The sequence below is a fragment of the Haplochromis burtoni genome, unplaced genomic scaffold (genome assembly GCF_018398535.1).
Source record: "Haplochromis burtoni strain Fernald_Lab_line unplaced genomic scaffold, NCSU_Asbu1 Contig_812, whole genome shotgun sequence".
Lineage (NCBI taxonomy): Eukaryota > Metazoa > Chordata > Actinopteri > Cichliformes > Cichlidae > Haplochromis > Haplochromis burtoni.
The window spans coordinates 96,161-114,230 of NW_024583173.1; the positions used below are offsets into that span (position 1 = coordinate 96,161).

At 39.5% G+C, this 18,070-nt stretch overlaps 1 protein-coding gene across 3 annotated transcripts; it reads left to right on the forward strand.

Annotated features, from left to right (window-relative positions):
* The first annotated feature begins 222 nt into the window (after positions 1–222).
* LOC102311586 (G2/M phase-specific E3 ubiquitin-protein ligase) lies at positions 223–11,902 on the forward strand. 3 transcript variants are annotated; one of them, XM_005950697.3, is made up of 16 exons: positions 224–2,853; positions 2,997–3,053; positions 4,989–5,147; positions 5,373–5,414; positions 6,154–6,272; positions 6,697–6,871; positions 6,961–7,086; positions 7,398–7,441; positions 7,536–7,605; positions 7,780–7,994; positions 8,583–8,763; positions 8,933–9,016; positions 9,729–9,874; positions 9,996–10,237; positions 10,323–10,432; positions 10,614–11,897. In XM_005950697.3, the coding sequence occupies exons 3-16, from the start codon at positions 4,995–4,997 to the stop codon at positions 10,761–10,763; spliced, it is 1,857 nt and encodes a 618-aa protein (XP_005950759.1). In that variant the 5' UTR covers positions 224–2,853; positions 2,997–3,053; positions 4,989–4,994; the 3' UTR covers positions 10,764–11,897. The 3 variants fall into 3 exon arrangements, with proteins under 3 accessions (XP_014185968.1, XP_005950759.1, XP_005950758.1); XM_014330482.2 differs by having other exon boundaries at positions 223–3,053; positions 6,697–6,790; positions 10,614–11,902; XM_005950696.3 differs by having other exon boundaries at positions 224–3,053; positions 10,614–11,873.
* The last annotated feature ends 6,168 nt before the right edge of the window (positions 11,903–18,070 follow it).

Below are 18,070 nucleotides of genomic sequence, written 5' to 3' on the forward strand. Positions count from 1 at the left end.
ATGATGAGGATGTACACATCCTGGACAGGGAGGAACGCTGGTTTGAACGGGGAGTCAAGGAGGCCATTTATGTGAAAAGGGAAAGACCATCTCTGGCAATCGAGGAGGGGGCCAAAGGGTCCATCTTTTGCCATCTTACAAGGCTGTGATTGCAGCCATTCCCCAACTCTCTGTGAATTGTACTCATGGCCATTGATCAGTAGTTGTTGCTCAATGGTCATGACAATTTGCATCAAGGGAACTGACCTCACAGCCCATTGTTCATTCAGTGGTGCTAGTTTCAGTCATTATGCAAATGTACTGTTTATAAGAAAAACCTGCAGTTAACTGAGACTGAAGAACTTGGAAAAGTTATGAAACGTTTCTCCGACTGAAAATGCTACGTCCAGATGAACAGAATCAATTTTTTGGGACAAACTTGTGACACACATCAGCCTCCAGTCATCTCAGGGAAAACGATGGTGCATGGAGCAGTATGCATTCCATGACAGTGAAAAGGAAATGCACAAGACTTCTTGGAAGTTAGATAATGTGATAAACAAAGGTAACATTAGAAATACCAACTCGTAGCTCACACCCGGCTTCTCAGAATCTTGTCCAAGACATTTGGAGTGACTGCCGCGAATCACCATTATCAGGAAACACAGGACCACCATCATAATTTCTGCTCCCTTCTCTCCTGATTGCAAGTGGCAGTAAACAAAGTGGATAGCTTGCAGTCATAGTTAAAAGAAAACCCCCTCTGTCAGATGTTTTTTTTTCTTTTAATATCAGAACATGGTTTTTAAAAATAATCTGGTCTTTAGCAGCTTCTAAAATAATTTAAATATAACCTCAGGTGTAAAATTGCACACAACAGATTCCACTGTTTAATTGTTTATTTAACAAAAATGCAAAATAAAATAAACATTTAACATGTTTAGCTGGTTGAGTAATGATGATCTACTCCAGAGAGGACTAGCAAGTCTTTCCACTAATGAATCTCACTACACAAGCATGAACTTTAAATAGTTAGAAAATTAGTCGGTTAACCAAAAGCATTTGAATAGAAGCACCTGGCTGCTGCTTTCCTTTTTAATTCAGCAGTAAGGTGTTTTTAGCGATTCACTTACACCTTCTGCATTTGGCTTAGCTTTTCTTAAATAATGACAGCACATTATTTCATATGTTGTTCACCTGAGGTTATATCTACCCAATTGTTTAAAAAAAAAAATAGACCAGACAATTTTTATTATATTTTTATATGTAAAACCTTAGAAATGAAAGGTGATGATGGGACAAAGCAGTGTCAATAGGAGGAAATGCTAATGGCAGAACACTTGATCACAGCATGGACCCAAAGGCCACATTAAGACAGTAGAACCTAGTGAATATGTAAAATGTTGTCTGGGATGTCACTGCGCAGATTTCCCCTGGGGGGCAGGCACATGTGCTGCTTCATACTCTTGTTTTATTGTGTCACCAAGCCAGTGAGAAAGTCACTGTCTGAACAGAGCCTTATCCCTTGTACTTTCAGATGCAATGACTGGAGTGGATATAGCAAATCCAAATCACAGTTTCTGTACTGCAAAGATAATGCAGCCCAGAGCCTCTGACATGGTCTCCTTGTTGGAGAAGAACTTAAATTCTGCATGGTATGATAAACTAAGGGCTTGAGGTCAGTCAAGAATGACAGATTCCCTTCAAGTGCATTTGTAAGGCTGGAAAAAACCTGGAGATGAATGCCATACCAATATTTCTACAGCTAAGGTCCATTCTCCTTTTGAGCTGCCACAGGTCCCTGTTCAAGACCCTGCAGGGAGTAGGGAACCAGACTGTTGATGGACACTTGGGTGCCACCAAGAGGACCCTGAGCTCTGTCTGACCCTGTGAAACATTATTGAAGGAATCAGGGGGAAAGCATAAAGAAGGTGGTGTTGGTGAAAGCATCCAACACCAGGTCTTTCCATGTGAAAACAAATTTCCTGATTTAAGTTTCAAGAAATACACAAAGATACTAACTCCATGTGACATTTCATCGGATCCATTTGAACCTCATGAAGGATATTAAATGGTAAATATTCAGTTTTTGATCCTGCTGATTAAAGACTGTTCAGTGTGGGGTTTTATTATTCGCCACAGTCTCAGTGAAATGAATAAATATAATTAGATATGGAATCATTGTTTCCTAGTACCTGCTACCAAAGCTCACGCTTAAGCCTAAGTCATTTCTTTATCATTTTTTAGCTGTTATTTTACACTGTTTCAAATCAAAGGTCCTGAAATGTCTTCCTTGTAAACTTACATGTTGTAACAATAAATTTTTGCAGTACTTTTAACAGGAAAGTTGAAGTGAATGAAAATTAAGCCTGAATAATAATTTTAAAGAAGGAAATAAAAATATGGATTCTGAAATAATGTGTTACAGACTTTCTCCTTGCAGTCCATATTTTAATAAGGTAAATGAATGTCTCCTTCAAGCTCTACAGAGACAAAGTTGCATTGATTGGGCCACATGTTGTACTTCTAAAGCTACTTTTGAATCAGGCAGAGCTTTTTTTTCCATTTCATTTTTTATTTTGTTTCACACGTGGTACAGCAGTAATTCATTTCCTATACACAAACCGTCCTTTCAAAGGTCACACTGTTTTTGAACAGAACTCCCACAAATATCAGCTTCTAGATTATCCACACGACCAATCACAGCCTGAGAGCACAACTGTGAGCCAACCACAGCTTTAGACTGATAGGTTGCAGCTTGAGGTAATGAAACTTCACCTGTTTAGATGTTTGGTGGTTCCCTCTCAGCTAAGCAAGAGAACACTTAATTAGCATGAAATCAGCTTTGAGTCACAAGAAGCCTGCAAAAAAGAGGTAATAAGAATAAGGACAAAATAAAGAACAAGCAAAGGTTAGATACCGTAAACGGTGTCATTTTAGGAAGGATGGCGTGTGGGAAAAAACCAGTGTCACTGGTCATTAAAGAAAACATTGAAATGAAAGTGTTTTCTTCCAAGGAGCCCTGTAAGGTCTTGATAACACAGGAGGAAGAGGAGGAATACAGCGTTCACCAGGTGTGTCTTTTTAAATACTTCACTACAAGACATTATGTGTGATTTATAAATAGTGCTGACCCCATCAGGAAACTTTTTGAAGCTCATATGATGAGCAGAGTGGTGGTATATCATAATCAGATCCAATATATTTTGACTAACCTCAGAACTAACATATAAATACACCTTAAAGGGTTGACGTCCTACTTCTAGACAGTACAGAGAGGTATTGCTTTAGATACTCACCAAACCTGTTTGGTTTTACTTTGTATGTAGAACTGTAGATGTATAGATATTGTTCTGCGTTTCCATTCAGACTTTACTTTCACTTGCACCTTGCTGGTACTGGGATGGAAACCCTTTTTCAATTTAGAACTGCTTTCATGGTATTTTTCAACAACATAATTGCTGCAGATTTGTCAGCTACACTCTCTTGTTCTACCACATCCCAGTTGGTGGCATTTTCTCAGTTGGTACCAAGAGCACCAAATGTGTTAGAAGATGTCTCCTACATCATACATGCATACATTTTTCCAATCTTCTGTTCCTGAATCTTTCTGGGACCATGGAAATTGTGGCCTCAGTTTCCTGGTCTTAGCTGATAAGAGTGGCACCTGGTGTGGACTTTTGCTCCTGTAGCCCATATGCTTTCTCACCTCTAGCATCAACAAGACATCTTCATCTTCAATTTTATTTATACAGTGCAAAATCATAACAACAGTCGCCCCTAGACACTTTTTATATTGTAAGGTAGACCCTATAATGGTACAACAGAGAAAATGAATGGGAAGACAACAATCATCATCAATCACGAAAACGCACATTTTTTCTTCTCACTCTTAACAAACTGAAGACTTTCATTGAACTGCCAAATAAACAAATTGGTACTGTCTTTCTGGCCAGACACATGGCAGCACTTCTGCTATAACTTTGTTTGAATCTATCAAAATAATAATGCAGACATTAGTTATTGACTGCAAGTGAAAATTGTTTTCTTTGCGAATAACTCTCACTGAACTAACACAGACAATCACTCGACACGTTTGCCATCATTAAATAATTTCTTTGCTTTTTAAAGAACTTATTTTAACGTTGCATTCAACAACAAAGAAATCCTCTTGAACAAAAAAAACAAAAACTTAAAGAGCCAAACTGCATTATATTTCTTTACGCCGATATAGGGATGACGTGGGACGCAAGTGGCCCTCTGGCCTAAAGGAAACATGTTTAATGTAAATGGAATGAACAAATTTGAGTCTGTTAGAAAGATATGATTCCACTGCAGTGCAGTACCTTTAATACCCACTGCATGTTCTCATTGGTGTAATAAAATCTTATGGTCAACAGTATCAATCTGTTCTAGCCGGACAAGCACAAAGATGAGGCCACTGTCAGAGGCCACCATTTGTAACCATTGGTGAAGCTGTTTCTGTACTCTGAGCTCTGAAACCTGACTGAAACTCTTCAGATAAGTCATTTTTCTGTAGATGATTAGCTTTACTACTACTACTCTCTCAAGAATTTCTGATATCAAATTGATGAAATTCTGTTGGTACAGCTAAATAACAATCTGCTGTCAAACCTGTCAAGCAAAAAGCACCAAGTTAGACTACAAGCCACAACATGATCTAATATCACTGATTGTTGTTATTCCAACAATCAGTGTTGCTTCAGATACATCACTGAAACTGTTCAATCAAGCAAAAGGACAACTGAACCAGAGCCAAAGCCATAATTTCAAAACACTGTGATTAATCAGCTCTCATCATTGCGGTGAGTAGAATTGTTCTGATGTTGTAGTGGCTCCACAATGTTGAAACTACAACTCATGTATTCAAAACAACAATGGTGTTTTGCTGCCTGATGGTTAATGATGCGGACTCACATATTCTTTTGTTGCATCATTCGCGTGCTCATACATAACAAGCCAGCTCCTTGTCCTCCTCTTGTACACAGCGATACATGGCGAGTCCTCTGTTCTCCGACTCCGAGGAAGCCCCTGAGCAGCAGGTCCAAACTCAACCCAGACACCAGGCTGAAACAGATTCCCCAGACCAGGAAGAACCTCACTGCTCTGCTGTGGTCTGCAAACAAGAAGTAGAGATAGAGCTGGAGGTTAGTAATAAGGCAGAAGTTATAAACCACTTGGTAAGAAAGTAAGAAATTTGTAGTAGAAAAAAAGACATCCCATGCTAAATAGCTGGTCAGGACCTCCAGGAATGGGTTTTTACTTTACTTTATTGCTTCTCTACAATGTTCATCTTATTTGTATTCCTTTGTTTTTTTTTTTAGTTCACATTTCTTGTTTTTATTCACCCTTCTTGTTTTTCCTTCCTGTAGGTGATTCCTTCTATCAGAAAGTCAAAGAGTCATCCAGCAATGGTAAAGTCAGGGGATCCTTTATTCATTACTGATATGTCATGACTCTTCATAACATATCACCGACTCAGGCATTTGATTTGCAGCCTGGACTCTAGAGCAGGGATGCTGCATACAAACAGTGAGAGCAGTGCAAACAGTATATAACTATATGGTGCAGTGGTCCAGTTCTCCTACTGGAATTGGAACAAAGCACAGCAATGTTAATTCAAATCAGTTCATACCAAATCAGAACAACAGTCGCCTCAAGGAGCTTAAATTGCCTCCCTAACATTGGTTAACGTGTGTATTATATGAACTTGGTTCTTCATCCCAAACCAGGCGGACAATAAAAAATGAAAAATGAATTAGACATCATAAGATTTAAATAAAATTTCCTTCAGAAAATATTCACAATTCACACTTTCAAGTGTATTAAAACTTTTTCTTTCTACATTACTACTACTACTACTACTACTACTTTATATTTTTATTGTAGGCTTGACCTTAATATTGATGAATCTGTTAATCTTTCTTCCACAGTGTCAGAAAAATGTTGACTTCAGTCTCCAGCACATTATTTATCATCAATGATTTAAGCTTTTTAATCAAAGTTCAATCAGTTTTTTCAAACTTTATTTTCTGCCAAAATGGAAACCATATTTCCCATTTCCTGCACAGTTTTGCCCCATTGTTACTTTAGGATATTCTCCTGTTCGTGAATCCAACATGTAACGCTGATGGTTTATTCTGTGTATTTCAGCCATATTCTAACAAAGCTGGTCATCTCAAATGGAAGAGACTGATTCCTCAGAAGAAAAGACTGGTGGTTAAAGACGTGGTCTGTTTACCCAGAGGACACTCTATGTCACAGCTGGACAGGTGAGTGTTTATGTAGGAAAGAACAGCCCCTACTAACCAACAATACTAATAAGGAAGGTATTGGTAGAAATTTTAGATGGGTAATTGGTATTGGTATGTGGTGTGGATACGCATGGACCCTATCTGATGATTCCTCTGACTTTTCAAAGAACCGAGATTGATCAGAATATTTTCCTTGTCATGTGATTTGCAAATTGTGCCTTCACTGCCCTGTGATTATTTATTTATTTTTAAATCTAATGACCAGAATACTATAAAATTTTATTCAAAATGCCATTTTAGGTCAGTGAATGTTTGAGTAGCTTCCACGGTTTCTAAAGTGATGATTGTGGCAATAAAAGGTGTTTACATAGCTCTGTTTGAATCTACTCTACTGTTCATAACATTTTTCAGTGAAGTAAATGTTATTTTTCTGTTCTTCCAGACAAATAGTTCCAAAGAATAAAGACCAAGCAGCTCTGGAAGCCATGATGATGACTGCTCGCATCACCATTGACCACAGCTGGTCAGCCACTCAGGTGAAGGGTCGACTGGCGATGCTCTTTCAGGGGCACTTTGTAAAACAGGCAGGACAAAAGTTTTCATTTACATATCTGCAGGTGGGTGTGAGATGTGTTCTGCCTGAGGTGTCTTAAAGTCTGTTCATTTTAGTACACAGAACATTGCTGAATGTGGTGGTTGTTTCCAGTGTGTGCAGAGCTCCAGAGTGCTGTTTGTCCCCGACACCCCTTCAGAGGGCTGGACTGGAGAGCAGGTCCTCAGGATCTCTGAACATGGTGCTTTATATATCCTGAGCCACCACGACTACTCAGAGGTAACTACTGCTGCTTCATTACTAATACCCTGATGTGATCATTATAAAAGTAGGACTTGGATTTGATACATTTTTATATTTCAAAAGCCATAAAGACAACTTTGTGTGTTAAGATTCAGTTTAAAGATCATTTGGCTTCTGTGAAAAAACAGAAACGACAGCAAGTGTTTATGGACCCCTGGACGCCTTGTTCCTGTGAACCGGGGAACACGGGATCTTTAATTATTTCGTTTATTTCTCCAATCTGCTTTATCTTTGCTCAGTCTGCCTCCATTTTTTCTGTAGTTTATAAAGTTCTCTTCTCCTTACAGACAGAATCTGAAGGGTCAGCAAGTGAGACACTTGTGGTAAAAAGGCAAGAAAACATTTCCTGTGAATACACATTTAGAAATGATTAGTGACAAACTAAATAGCTGCATTATCTGAATTTGTGTGTGTTTGGGGGGCAGCACAGACAGCTGCCAAGATGGTAAAAGTGAGCTAATAATCAAGCCTAGCATCTGCAGGGATACAAAGAAGGTGAGTTTGGAGGATAAAAGATAAAAAAAGTCAATCCTAAATTCAGTTTGTTGCATTATTATTATTATTATTATTATTATTATTATTATTATTATTATTATTATTATTATTATTATTATTATTATTATTATTATTATCTTTGTCTCCTGTTAAACTTGCATCTTTTGTGCGCAGTCCACTGTTGACCTGGACACCATCCTGAGAGCGTTCAGACAGGAGAACGTAGATCCAGGACTGAAAACTCACATCCAGGTGAGGCGGACAGATCTACTCCACGGCGCTCTGGAGGTGGTGAGGAGGCCCGACTTCTGCTTCAGGGCGACGCCTGTTATCTCCTTCAGTGGAGAAGAGCCCGACAGCCGCGAGGCCCCTGTCAGGGAGTTTTTCAGGTCCTCACCATTTCCCTGAAATTATTGCTGGAGCTGATGGCTTCAGGCATAAAACAAGTCGTATGGTTTTCTATACTGAAGCTAATTTATTCAAACTCTAATCCAACATAACTGTATGAATTTCATCAAGATTTAATATTCACTTTTTTTTGTAATTGGAAAACTGGCTCACAAAAAGATTTCCACATGGTAGCATGTAGTCTATAATAGGATCATATTCTATACATTTTGGGGCTGCAGTAAACAATGTGAAAATTGTGTCAAATGCTCATCATGATAGTTCAGGATCCCAGAAGACGGTGTGGTATTAAAACTGATTGTGTTGTTTGATCAACCGTCCAAAACCCCAAATATGTGAACAGATGGTATTTACAGCAATACAACATGGAAAGGTAGCAGCTGATTTTTCTTTGATGAATGACATAATAATGGCATCTAGGTTTCGTTTTCGTTTTGTTTTGTTTTGTTTGTTTTGGTGCTCCACCATTCTGGGAGAAATGTTCAGTTCTTCTGAAAGAGGTTTCTGCCAAAACACCAAAGCATAAAGGTGTCATTTGTTAATTCATGTCTACATTTCTTCTCATGCAGGCTGATGCTGCTGGAGCTGCAGCACAGCTGTGTGTTTGAGGGTCTTCCAGGAAGTCTGTTCATGACCTGCAACTTCACAGCTCTTGAGGAGAGGAAGTACTATGAAGCTGGGGTTCTCATTGGCTGGTCGCTGGCTCAGGGTGGGCCTGGACTTTGTTGCCTTCACCCTGCATTGTATCAGGTAGAGTCCTTAACTGAATGTGTGCTAGTGTAGGCACTACAAGAATTTGTCATATAGTATTGCCTATTCTTTGCGAATGTGATATTAGATTACTTTTTCTGATGCCCTGTAGCTGTGTCAGGTATTACCAGCACAATCTTTGTCTGTATGGCTTATTTTACTGTCACAGGTGATGTGTTGCCACAGTATAACATTAGAAGACTTCAACTGGCGGGACATTATTGATACCGAAGTCCAAATCCAACTGAAAGAGGTAGCACACAAGAAGAAAACTCACAACTCTAATTGTAACATATTTAAAAACTTGATATACTGCTGTACCTGTGTTATTATACATGGTTAGTTTGGATAACGATGATATTAATAAAAACCAGTTATTTTATTGATGGCTCGGTCACACTGGAGTAAAAATAGGATGGTAACCTCATAGCTGCACCAACCCACCGGTTGCCCAGAAGTTGGTTGTGCAACAACTTGTGAAGGAATTTCTTTTTCATATTTGTGAGGTTCTGCTTGGACACTAAAAATAACTGGGAACTGTGAGTTTCTGTGTAGTAGAGAAAGCAACAGATGACAAAAGACTTTGTAACTGCCAAATGACCCTATTCAATACAGTCTGATAGCAGACTGCATCTTACTGCCATTCAATCACCCTCCTGATGTGTGATAGTCCCTTTGAACACAGGTCACAGACCTGGTCCCTGTCTTAAGTAACCATTTCGATGAGATTGTGAGATCACTGCATATACCATGGCAATTGTAGTGGTTTCCTAATGTGACTGTTGCATAATTACAGTGCTGAATAACATAATCTTGTTTCTGCCTTCAGCTGTAGAATGATGAACTGTTTGTATGGCAGTTTTCCCCCCTCACCTTTAAACTCTTCTCTGTATTAAACCCTCAGTCCTGTGTACATAATTGCCTTCTGTGTGCCGCACACAAATGATTTTCCTCTGCTCTCACAGCTACATAGTTGTACTGATGTAAAGCTGCTGTCTCCCAGTCTGTGCGACTGGGTGTCACGCTGTGGGATCCCTGAGATCTGTTCAGCCAATTCGGATGAAATGCCAGCCATTTATAGTCGCCTGGTAAAACACTACATCTACGACAGGTAGTGCACACACAGAAGCATACGTCATACACATGGTGTCGACAGTTTCAACTTGAGCTACATGCAAATGTTGCCCTTTCTAAATACAAAAGTTAAATTTAATCCACTTGCTGTCCTTCAGGGTGACTAAAATGATCTCCCAGTTTACTGAGGGGCTGAATAGCTGTGGTGGGCTGTGGGACATGGTTCAGTCCCACTGGGAAATTTTTGCCCCAGTTATGACGAGTGCACCGCAGCAGCCTCTGAGTCTGGAAGAGTTCAAGCAGCTTTTTACCATCAGCTTTAGCACTTCAGATGCCCAACTGAGGGCAGATGAGGAGGCCACAGCTGGACACTGGGAAACAATCCTCACTTTAGTGCGTGGTAAGGTTGGAGGGTGTGGTGGAAAGAATAAAGATGCTTCTAGTGTTTCAGGTTAGATAAAATATGTCTCTGTTTGCACAATCAGACGGCAAGGCAGAGTTTTCCTTTGAAGACCTCCTCACCTTCATCACAGGAGCTGACCGTTTGCCTCCTCTTGGCTTCCCCAGATTCATCTCTCTGTGTTTTTACTCTCAGGTTGGTGTTTAACATAAAAATCCTTAAAATCCTGCCTTTAATTGTGATTCAAATTCACAAGAATCACCACCAGCATCAACTATCCAAGGTGATAAAATATAGCTCCTTTTCCTTTGTCAAGAGATGAATCTTTGTCACATTTCCCTCACTATTCCTTTTTTTTTTTTTTTTTTTTTCACAGGATGCCAGCATGCAAGATTTGCGCCTGCCTCATGCCACCTCCTCTTCTCTGGAGCTCTACCTGCCAAGGGGAGTGGCTGGGGCTGTGGACCTGCTGGCCCTGTTAAACAGAGCTGTGCACAAGGTGCTGCGAGACGGAGAGGACAACTGAAGAGAAGTGATGATGAGATTATGAAGAGAATTCCCTCTCACTGGAGATTAAACGTTTCTGTGTGATGTTAACAACATGACTAAAAGGACGCAATTTGCTCTGTGTGCACTTTGGTGCTGGTGACACGATGCTGTAGATTAGACCAGTGTTTGTATTTTGTAAAGACCTCAGTCTGATGGTTTTAAACCGTGTGGTGTTTATAATAGAACCTGTGCGCATTTTTTGATAAGTAGAATCATGTATTTTAAAAGAACGGGAAGGAATGGTACTCAACACACAAGGTCTTAGATGTTTTTGGCAGGGCCAAGTCAGAGTTGATGGATCCATGTTGAGTTTATTTGTTGATGCAGATAAGGTGTGTGTGTTTTCTTTCATTAATTATTAAAATGGCACTTACGAAGAGCACATTTAACATTGAATAGCAATCTATGTTTTCACTTTCTCTTGTATTTTCTAACAGCTGTTGTTGTTGATATTCTGTATATGGGTATAAATCTGCTTTAAATTCACAAGTTGAATAAAGTTTCATTTAAAAAGAATTCTGAAAGAATAAATGATACAAAGAATGGCCATTACAAATGGTTATCTCTTTATTCAGAATAATCAGAATCGGATATATTTCTGTGTATATGAGACTTTAGTAGCAAGAGTGACAAGTTTATAAAATTTAGTCACAGTTTAAAGTACAGTACAAATCAGCAGACATACAAAAACAAATTCTGAAAAACAGATTTGATTCTAATACCACAAAGGGGAAAAAGTGTGTTGTTGGTCAGTAATATCTGAAAACTGATTTATTTTCTTCATTAGGGTGCAGTATTTATGCACCAACGGTAATAATTTTCCTTGTTTTCCATGTGGAAAAGCCGAGTTAACAAGAATCTGTTACGGAAATTTAATTAAAATCTATTGACACGGTGAGCAGTAAGCTAACACCTTTCAACACCTGTGGAATTCTCACCCACTGAGTGTCACCCACTTTCTCAGAGGCCTAGCTGTGTGTGCAGTACAATTAATGCTTTTCCGGATCTGTACTTTTAAATGATATTTCTAAAACATGTAACCAATAAATAAAATATTCTTTTTGTTTCAAAGCATATAAATTATTTGATTTCCTAGTCACCATTTTGTCAGAGTGAGTAAGTATTGACATTATTAGCCAGCTGCCTGGTTTGAGATGCCTATTGTACTTTTCAAGATGATAAACCAAAAGCGCATTTGTAATTCATGGGAACTACAGCATTGTGTTTCTGCAGTTTGATTTAATTTCAGAAATGATCATGTAAGGGGATTGATATTTAAATATGATCTGCTTTCACCCAGGTTTAGGTTTCATACATTCACAGAGCAATCCAAGCCCATCTGGCTGTCGACCACTGCAGCACAGCTGATGTCTCCTTCTCACACCAATGTACTAATCATTCAGGATATGATGAAGCGACTGAGGCAAACTGCCGCTCCGGATCATGTTGAAACAAATCTACTAACTCACTGTTAAATTCTTGCCTTTATATTTTTATTTTTGACTTGTGTCCACATTCAATTTTTATGCTCCAACTTTTTTAATGTTTGTCACAGAGAGAATGTGGGGTATTCCATTCAGGACCTTGGTGTTAAACTAAATGGAAAGAAAACACAGAGATTAAACATTTGAATTTTTAAGACATGATTTGTGTGTGTGAAATTACTGATAAGTCAAGAATGTACGAAGCAAACTTTAAGATATAGCTATACCTGTTCAAGAAGGGCAATGATGGTTGCATTGCTAACCTGCCCGTATGTAGTCATCCTTATCTTTAGATGTGCAAGTGCTTGTGGGCCTGTTGGAACTGAAAAAAAGAATTATAAAAGTATAATTGGTAAGTGTAAAGTAATTATACATCATAAAATGCATTTGATTATTGCTATAAGGCACATTTCCCTCAATACTGAAACAATTACACTATAACATTTTTAGATTTTTAGATGAAACCAGGAGTCACAACAGCATTTGAGGCTTTATGGCTTTTCCTATAGTACTTTGTGGGCTGGTCTCTAGTCAAAATGCTTAGGCCATTTTTTTGTCCCAGTCCAACCCTGGGTGGGGGAACTCCAGGCCTCAAGTGCTGGTGTCCTGCGGGTTTTAGAACCACCGCAGCTAATTTAAATGGCTAAATTACCTCCTCACCATGTCTTGAAATTCTGCAGTGGCCTGGTAATGAACTAATCATTTGATTCCAGTGTGTTGACCCAGGGTGAGATCTAAAACCTGCAGGACTTCAACCCTTGATGCCTGGAGTTTCCCACCCTAGTATTAGAGTGTGAATGTTGGAAGGACAACAGAAGGTAGGAAGAGAAACTGTTGCACACATTAAGTACTTTTAATTTAAATCACATACTTTGAATGGTGGTTGACCCTTCTCTAGGGGTTGTGGTGCTTTGTGCTGCAGTTTTAGTTGTAGTTGTAGTAGTTGGCGCTGCAGTTGTGGTTGTTGGTGCTGTAGTTGTAGTGGTTTGTGCTGCAGTTATGGTTGGTGTTGTAGTTGTGTTGGTTGGTGCTGTAGTTGTGGTTGTTGGTAGTGCAGTTGTGGTTGTTGCTGTAGTTGTATTCATTGGTGCTGCAGTTGTGGTTGCGTTGTGTTTGGTTGGTTTTTTTGTAGTGGTTGGTTGGTGCTGCAGTTGTAGTGGTGGTTAGTGTTGTGGTTGTTGGTGCAGTAGTTGTGGTTACTGTTGCAGTTATGGTTGCCGGTGCTGCAGTTGTAGTGGTTGTTGGTGATGCAGTGGTTGTTGGTGCTGCAGTTGCGGTTAGCGTTGCAGTTGTAGTGGTTGTTGGTGCTGCAGTGGTTGTTGGTGACGCAGGTGTGGTTGGTGCTGCAGTTGCGGTTAGCGTTGCAGTTGTAGTGGTTGTTGGTGCAGTTGTAGTGGTTGGCGCTGCAGTTATGGTTGCTGGTGCTGTTGTAGTGGTTGTTGGTGCTGCAGTTGGTTGTTGTGACTGGTTGGTGTTCTGCAGTTGCGGTTAGCGTTGCAGTTGTAGTGGTTGTTGGTGCAGTTGTAGTGGTTGGCGCTGCAGTTATGGTTGCTGGTGCTGCAGTTGTAGTGGTTGTTGGTGATGGTTGGTTGGTGCTGCAGTTGCGGTTAGCGTTGCAGTTGTAGTGGTTGTTGGTGCAGTTGTAGTGGTTGGCGCTGCAGTTATGGTTGCTGGTGCTGCAGTTGTAGTGGTTTGTGCTGCAGTTATGGTTGGTGTTGTAGTTGTGTTGGTTGGTGCTGTAGTTGTGGTGGTTGGTAGTGCAGTTGTGGTTGTTGCTGTAGTTGTATTCTTGGTGCTGCAGTTGTGGTTGGGTTCTGCAGTTGTGGTTGGTGTTATAGTTGTAGTGGTGGTTGGTGCTGCAGTTGTAGTGGTGGTTAGTGTTGTGGTTGTTGGTGCAGTAGTTGTGGTTACTGTTGCAGTTATGGTTGCCGGTGCTGCAGTTGTAGTGGTTGTTGGTGCTGCAGTGGTTGTTGGTGCAGTAGTTGTGGTTACTGTTGCAGTTATGGTTGCTGGTGCTGCAGTTGTAGTGGTTGTTGGTGCTGCAGTGGTTGTTGGTGCTGCAGTTGTGTGGTTGTTGGTGCTGCAGTGGTTGTTGGTGACGCAGGTGTGGTTGGTGCTGCAGTTGCGGTTAGCGTTGCAGTTGTAGTGGTTGTTGGTGCAGTTGTAGTGGTTGGCGCTGCAGTTATGGTTGCTGGTGCTGCAGTTGTAGTGGTTGTTGGTGATGCAGGTGTGGTTGGTGCTGCAGTTGCGGTTAGCGTTGCAGTTGTAGTGGTTGTTGGTGCAGTTGTAGTGGTTGGCGCTGCAGTTATGGTTGCTGGTGCTGCAGTTGTAGTTGTTGTGGTTTGTGCTGCAGTTGTGGTTGCTTAAAGACAGTGAGTTAAGCGCAGATTAGAATGACTTAACACGATGAAACTTTCATTCATAATTTCAGTAACAGCCACAGACTGCTGGCCCCTCTCCAAATAACTCGACAGAAAATAATCTGTCTACTAATCTTAGTAGCAACTCAAAGTCATTCCATGCAATCATTTGATATTGACAGGAGTTTCAAGTATAAGCTTAGAAGCACTAACTTAAGGTAAGCTTTATTGAACATGTTAAGCTCTATCTTGAATATGTGCTGTGTGGTCAGCAGAGCATGAAAATATTTAACTTCACTTAGTTTCAAAGAAGCCATCTGTAGACAGAAAATTTGATTTCTAAAAAACATGAACTGAAAATGGGTTTTATATGCCATATCATTACATATATCATACACCCAATCCAATGTTACAGTTTAATAAACTGTCATTAAACCTACTCATCCAAGGTGCTCTAGTCATATTGTTACAATTTAATAAACACAAATAAGTTGGGGGATTTATTTGTGTTTATTAAATTGTAACAATATGTCTAGAGCACCTTGGATGCTCTAGTCATATTGTTACATGGGATCACTGAAGTCTTCATTCTCCAGGAGTTTGTGCATTCCAGTGATCCCAGGATGTATGTTCTTGGAGGTAACCAAAATTTTGCTCACAGTACTACAGTTAAAAAAAAAACTGATTATTAATATTTTGTGGAGTCTGTGCTATTATCATTTTGTTTTAGTATTGTACTACATTTGTTGTAGTTGAATCACTCTAAAGCTGTCTAATATAAAAAGTACAAACAATGCTATAACTTGCAAAAAACACTTACTTTGTGCCAAAGATGTCTGAAAATATGCCAGGAGACATATCCAGCAAAGTATTCTTTTATCCATAATGAACTCTGCTACTACTCACTACTCCCAGATTGTCTCAGACTCTGACTGTTTGTTTTCTGTGTCTGCACACTTTACTTAGATGACATGATTTGCTCCTCCCTCCAATATTAAAGAGTGTCACATGACCTGAAAAACCACAAACCAAAGGTATGTGCACTGAAACTTACATCTTTATATAATGCAGGTCAAGTTAAATAGTAAAAATGCTCCACATAGTTCAAAATGAGTAAATGTCACTAAATGTTTAATTGCATGATAGGAGTACTGGTACATATAATGAGAGCTTTTCCTCATTAAAAGTATGTTAAGTGTAGTAACAGGGGAAGCATAGATGAAATTAGTTTTACTTCAAGTTACTATTGGAAGTGCTTGAGAACTGAAGTTTTCTTTTTTTAATATTCTACTATAGATTTGCTGTGAAATTCTCTTCAGCTTTGCCATTCTCCAAATCTGAGTGACTGAGTTAGGACAATACTGATGCAGTATGTAAGGACTAACACTTTAAAGCTTCAAAGGAACTACAAATCATCATAATAGAACAAATAGCCAGATCCTTGATTGCACCCTGATGGTTAACTGCTCAGTATGAACTTATTTTCCTTCCTGTGGAATTAACTGAAATACATTGGGTTTTCAAAAAGATATTTATATATATTTGCTCAGTACTTGCCATTCATTTGTTTTCAACAGGTGTAGCTTGCACTTTCTTTTTATTGTTTAACAATTGTAGAAAAACAGCACACACAAACAACACAGTGGATATAAGAGCAACTTTCCGAGGTGAAGAGGGAAGTACAGTGCTTTCAGCCATGTGAGTTCACCTAAACTAAAAAACGTCAACGTATGTCATAGTATGACTTACTGGAAATCGTCACAGAAGTTGGCAAACCAGTTTTTCATAAAATGTAGCTCACCTTTTATTCTGGTCATCCTGCTTTTCACCTTAGCCACCACTAATCTCTGTAATTACTGAACACTTTACAGTTTAATTCATTCAGTCACTTTGTTTTTCCTGGCAGAGCAGTTGCCAGGTTCAAAGCATTTGTAATTATATTAAAATGCTATTACTCTTCCTATGAGATGTATGGCAATCTTACACTCTTATTTAAGTTTTCCTGTGTGCTGCTTATCACTTGGTATAATAAACTTCATATATATCGCTTGACATATTTGTTTGTTTGTAGGGGCTGCCACTTGTATGTATTTATTGACTAAATTTATGCATAGTGCCAGTCTCAAATTTATTTACTTGAATTGCATGTGAAGTATGTGCTATTGAGTTGTGCTGAGTTTCTGGTACGCCAGGTGTTGATAATCAGGTGCCTGACTGTTGTCTGATTAGCAGCATCTGTAAGCATGGACCCTGCTACAGCTGTCAGTTGGTGTCTGCACCAAGCGTGCCACATTTGACAGATGGCATAGAACATCTTCAAGCTGGTGTTCTACAAAATCAAGTTGCAGCGATATTAAGGAATAAGACTCAAGTTCTATTCCAAAATTAAAGGCCAAGTTCCATATAACAGGGCATGTCAGACACAGTATGATGAAGGCGAAGCTGGCATCCCAGCAAGACAACATCAGAAGACTTTCCTTACCATGTCAGCACTTTTACGGGATGATATGACCAATGGTTCTCTACCAGGCAATCTGGAAAAGATCAAGCATGTCAATCTATGGTCTCATAAAGCTGCCAGGATCTCTGCCATGACTCCAATTCACCATCATCACCACCAGAGATGGGCATTAACGCGTTACTGTAATCCGATTACTTTTTTCAAGTAACGAGTAAAGTAAGGGATTACTATTGCAAAAACGGTAATTAGATTACCGTTACTTTCCCGTAGGAACGCTGCGTTACTGCGTTACTAAAACCGTGATTTTTTTTTGCGAGAATGTCTCACGACAGTGACGTAATAAGTGCGACATTCATGACAACAGCTGTGTGCAGATCAACAATGGATCATATATCGAGTGCGGGAGAGAGTATGAGCGTGCAGCGAACATTTTTCTTTAAAACAAAGGGGGCCCAGCAAAAAAGTTTGGGAACCACTGTTCTAGAGGATCTTTTTGAGTTAATTTATTTTAATTGGATCTAAAAACAAGTTGATCTCCACATTGTTGCTGGAATATTGTTATCATGTAGGCTTCAAAGATCCGTGTCTATAAGCGTTCATGTGCGTCATCTGTTATTATGAGCTTCCTACCATCGTTAAACTTTGCTCTGCTATGATGCCTCATCTAAGTCTTATCACCAAAAAGTTTGAGTAACAACTCTGTATTCAAGTGATGCAAGTTCAGTTCTTTCTAATGTTAGTTAGCCTGCTTAGCAAAATGGCACCAGTAAACTGTGAGAGTGAGTAACACAGGCACAGATATCTTGGCTAAAATGTTTAGTCATGTTAAGGCACCCACCTTTGATTAAAAGAGCTTTTAATAGTTTAATTGAGAAAAGTACACCACCTGGGTCTGGGTGCAATTCCCCCCTCCAGGGGCAAGGGTACCTAGACCCGGTTTGTAGAGTACGCTTGGGGAGTGTGATTGTGTGTACAGCGT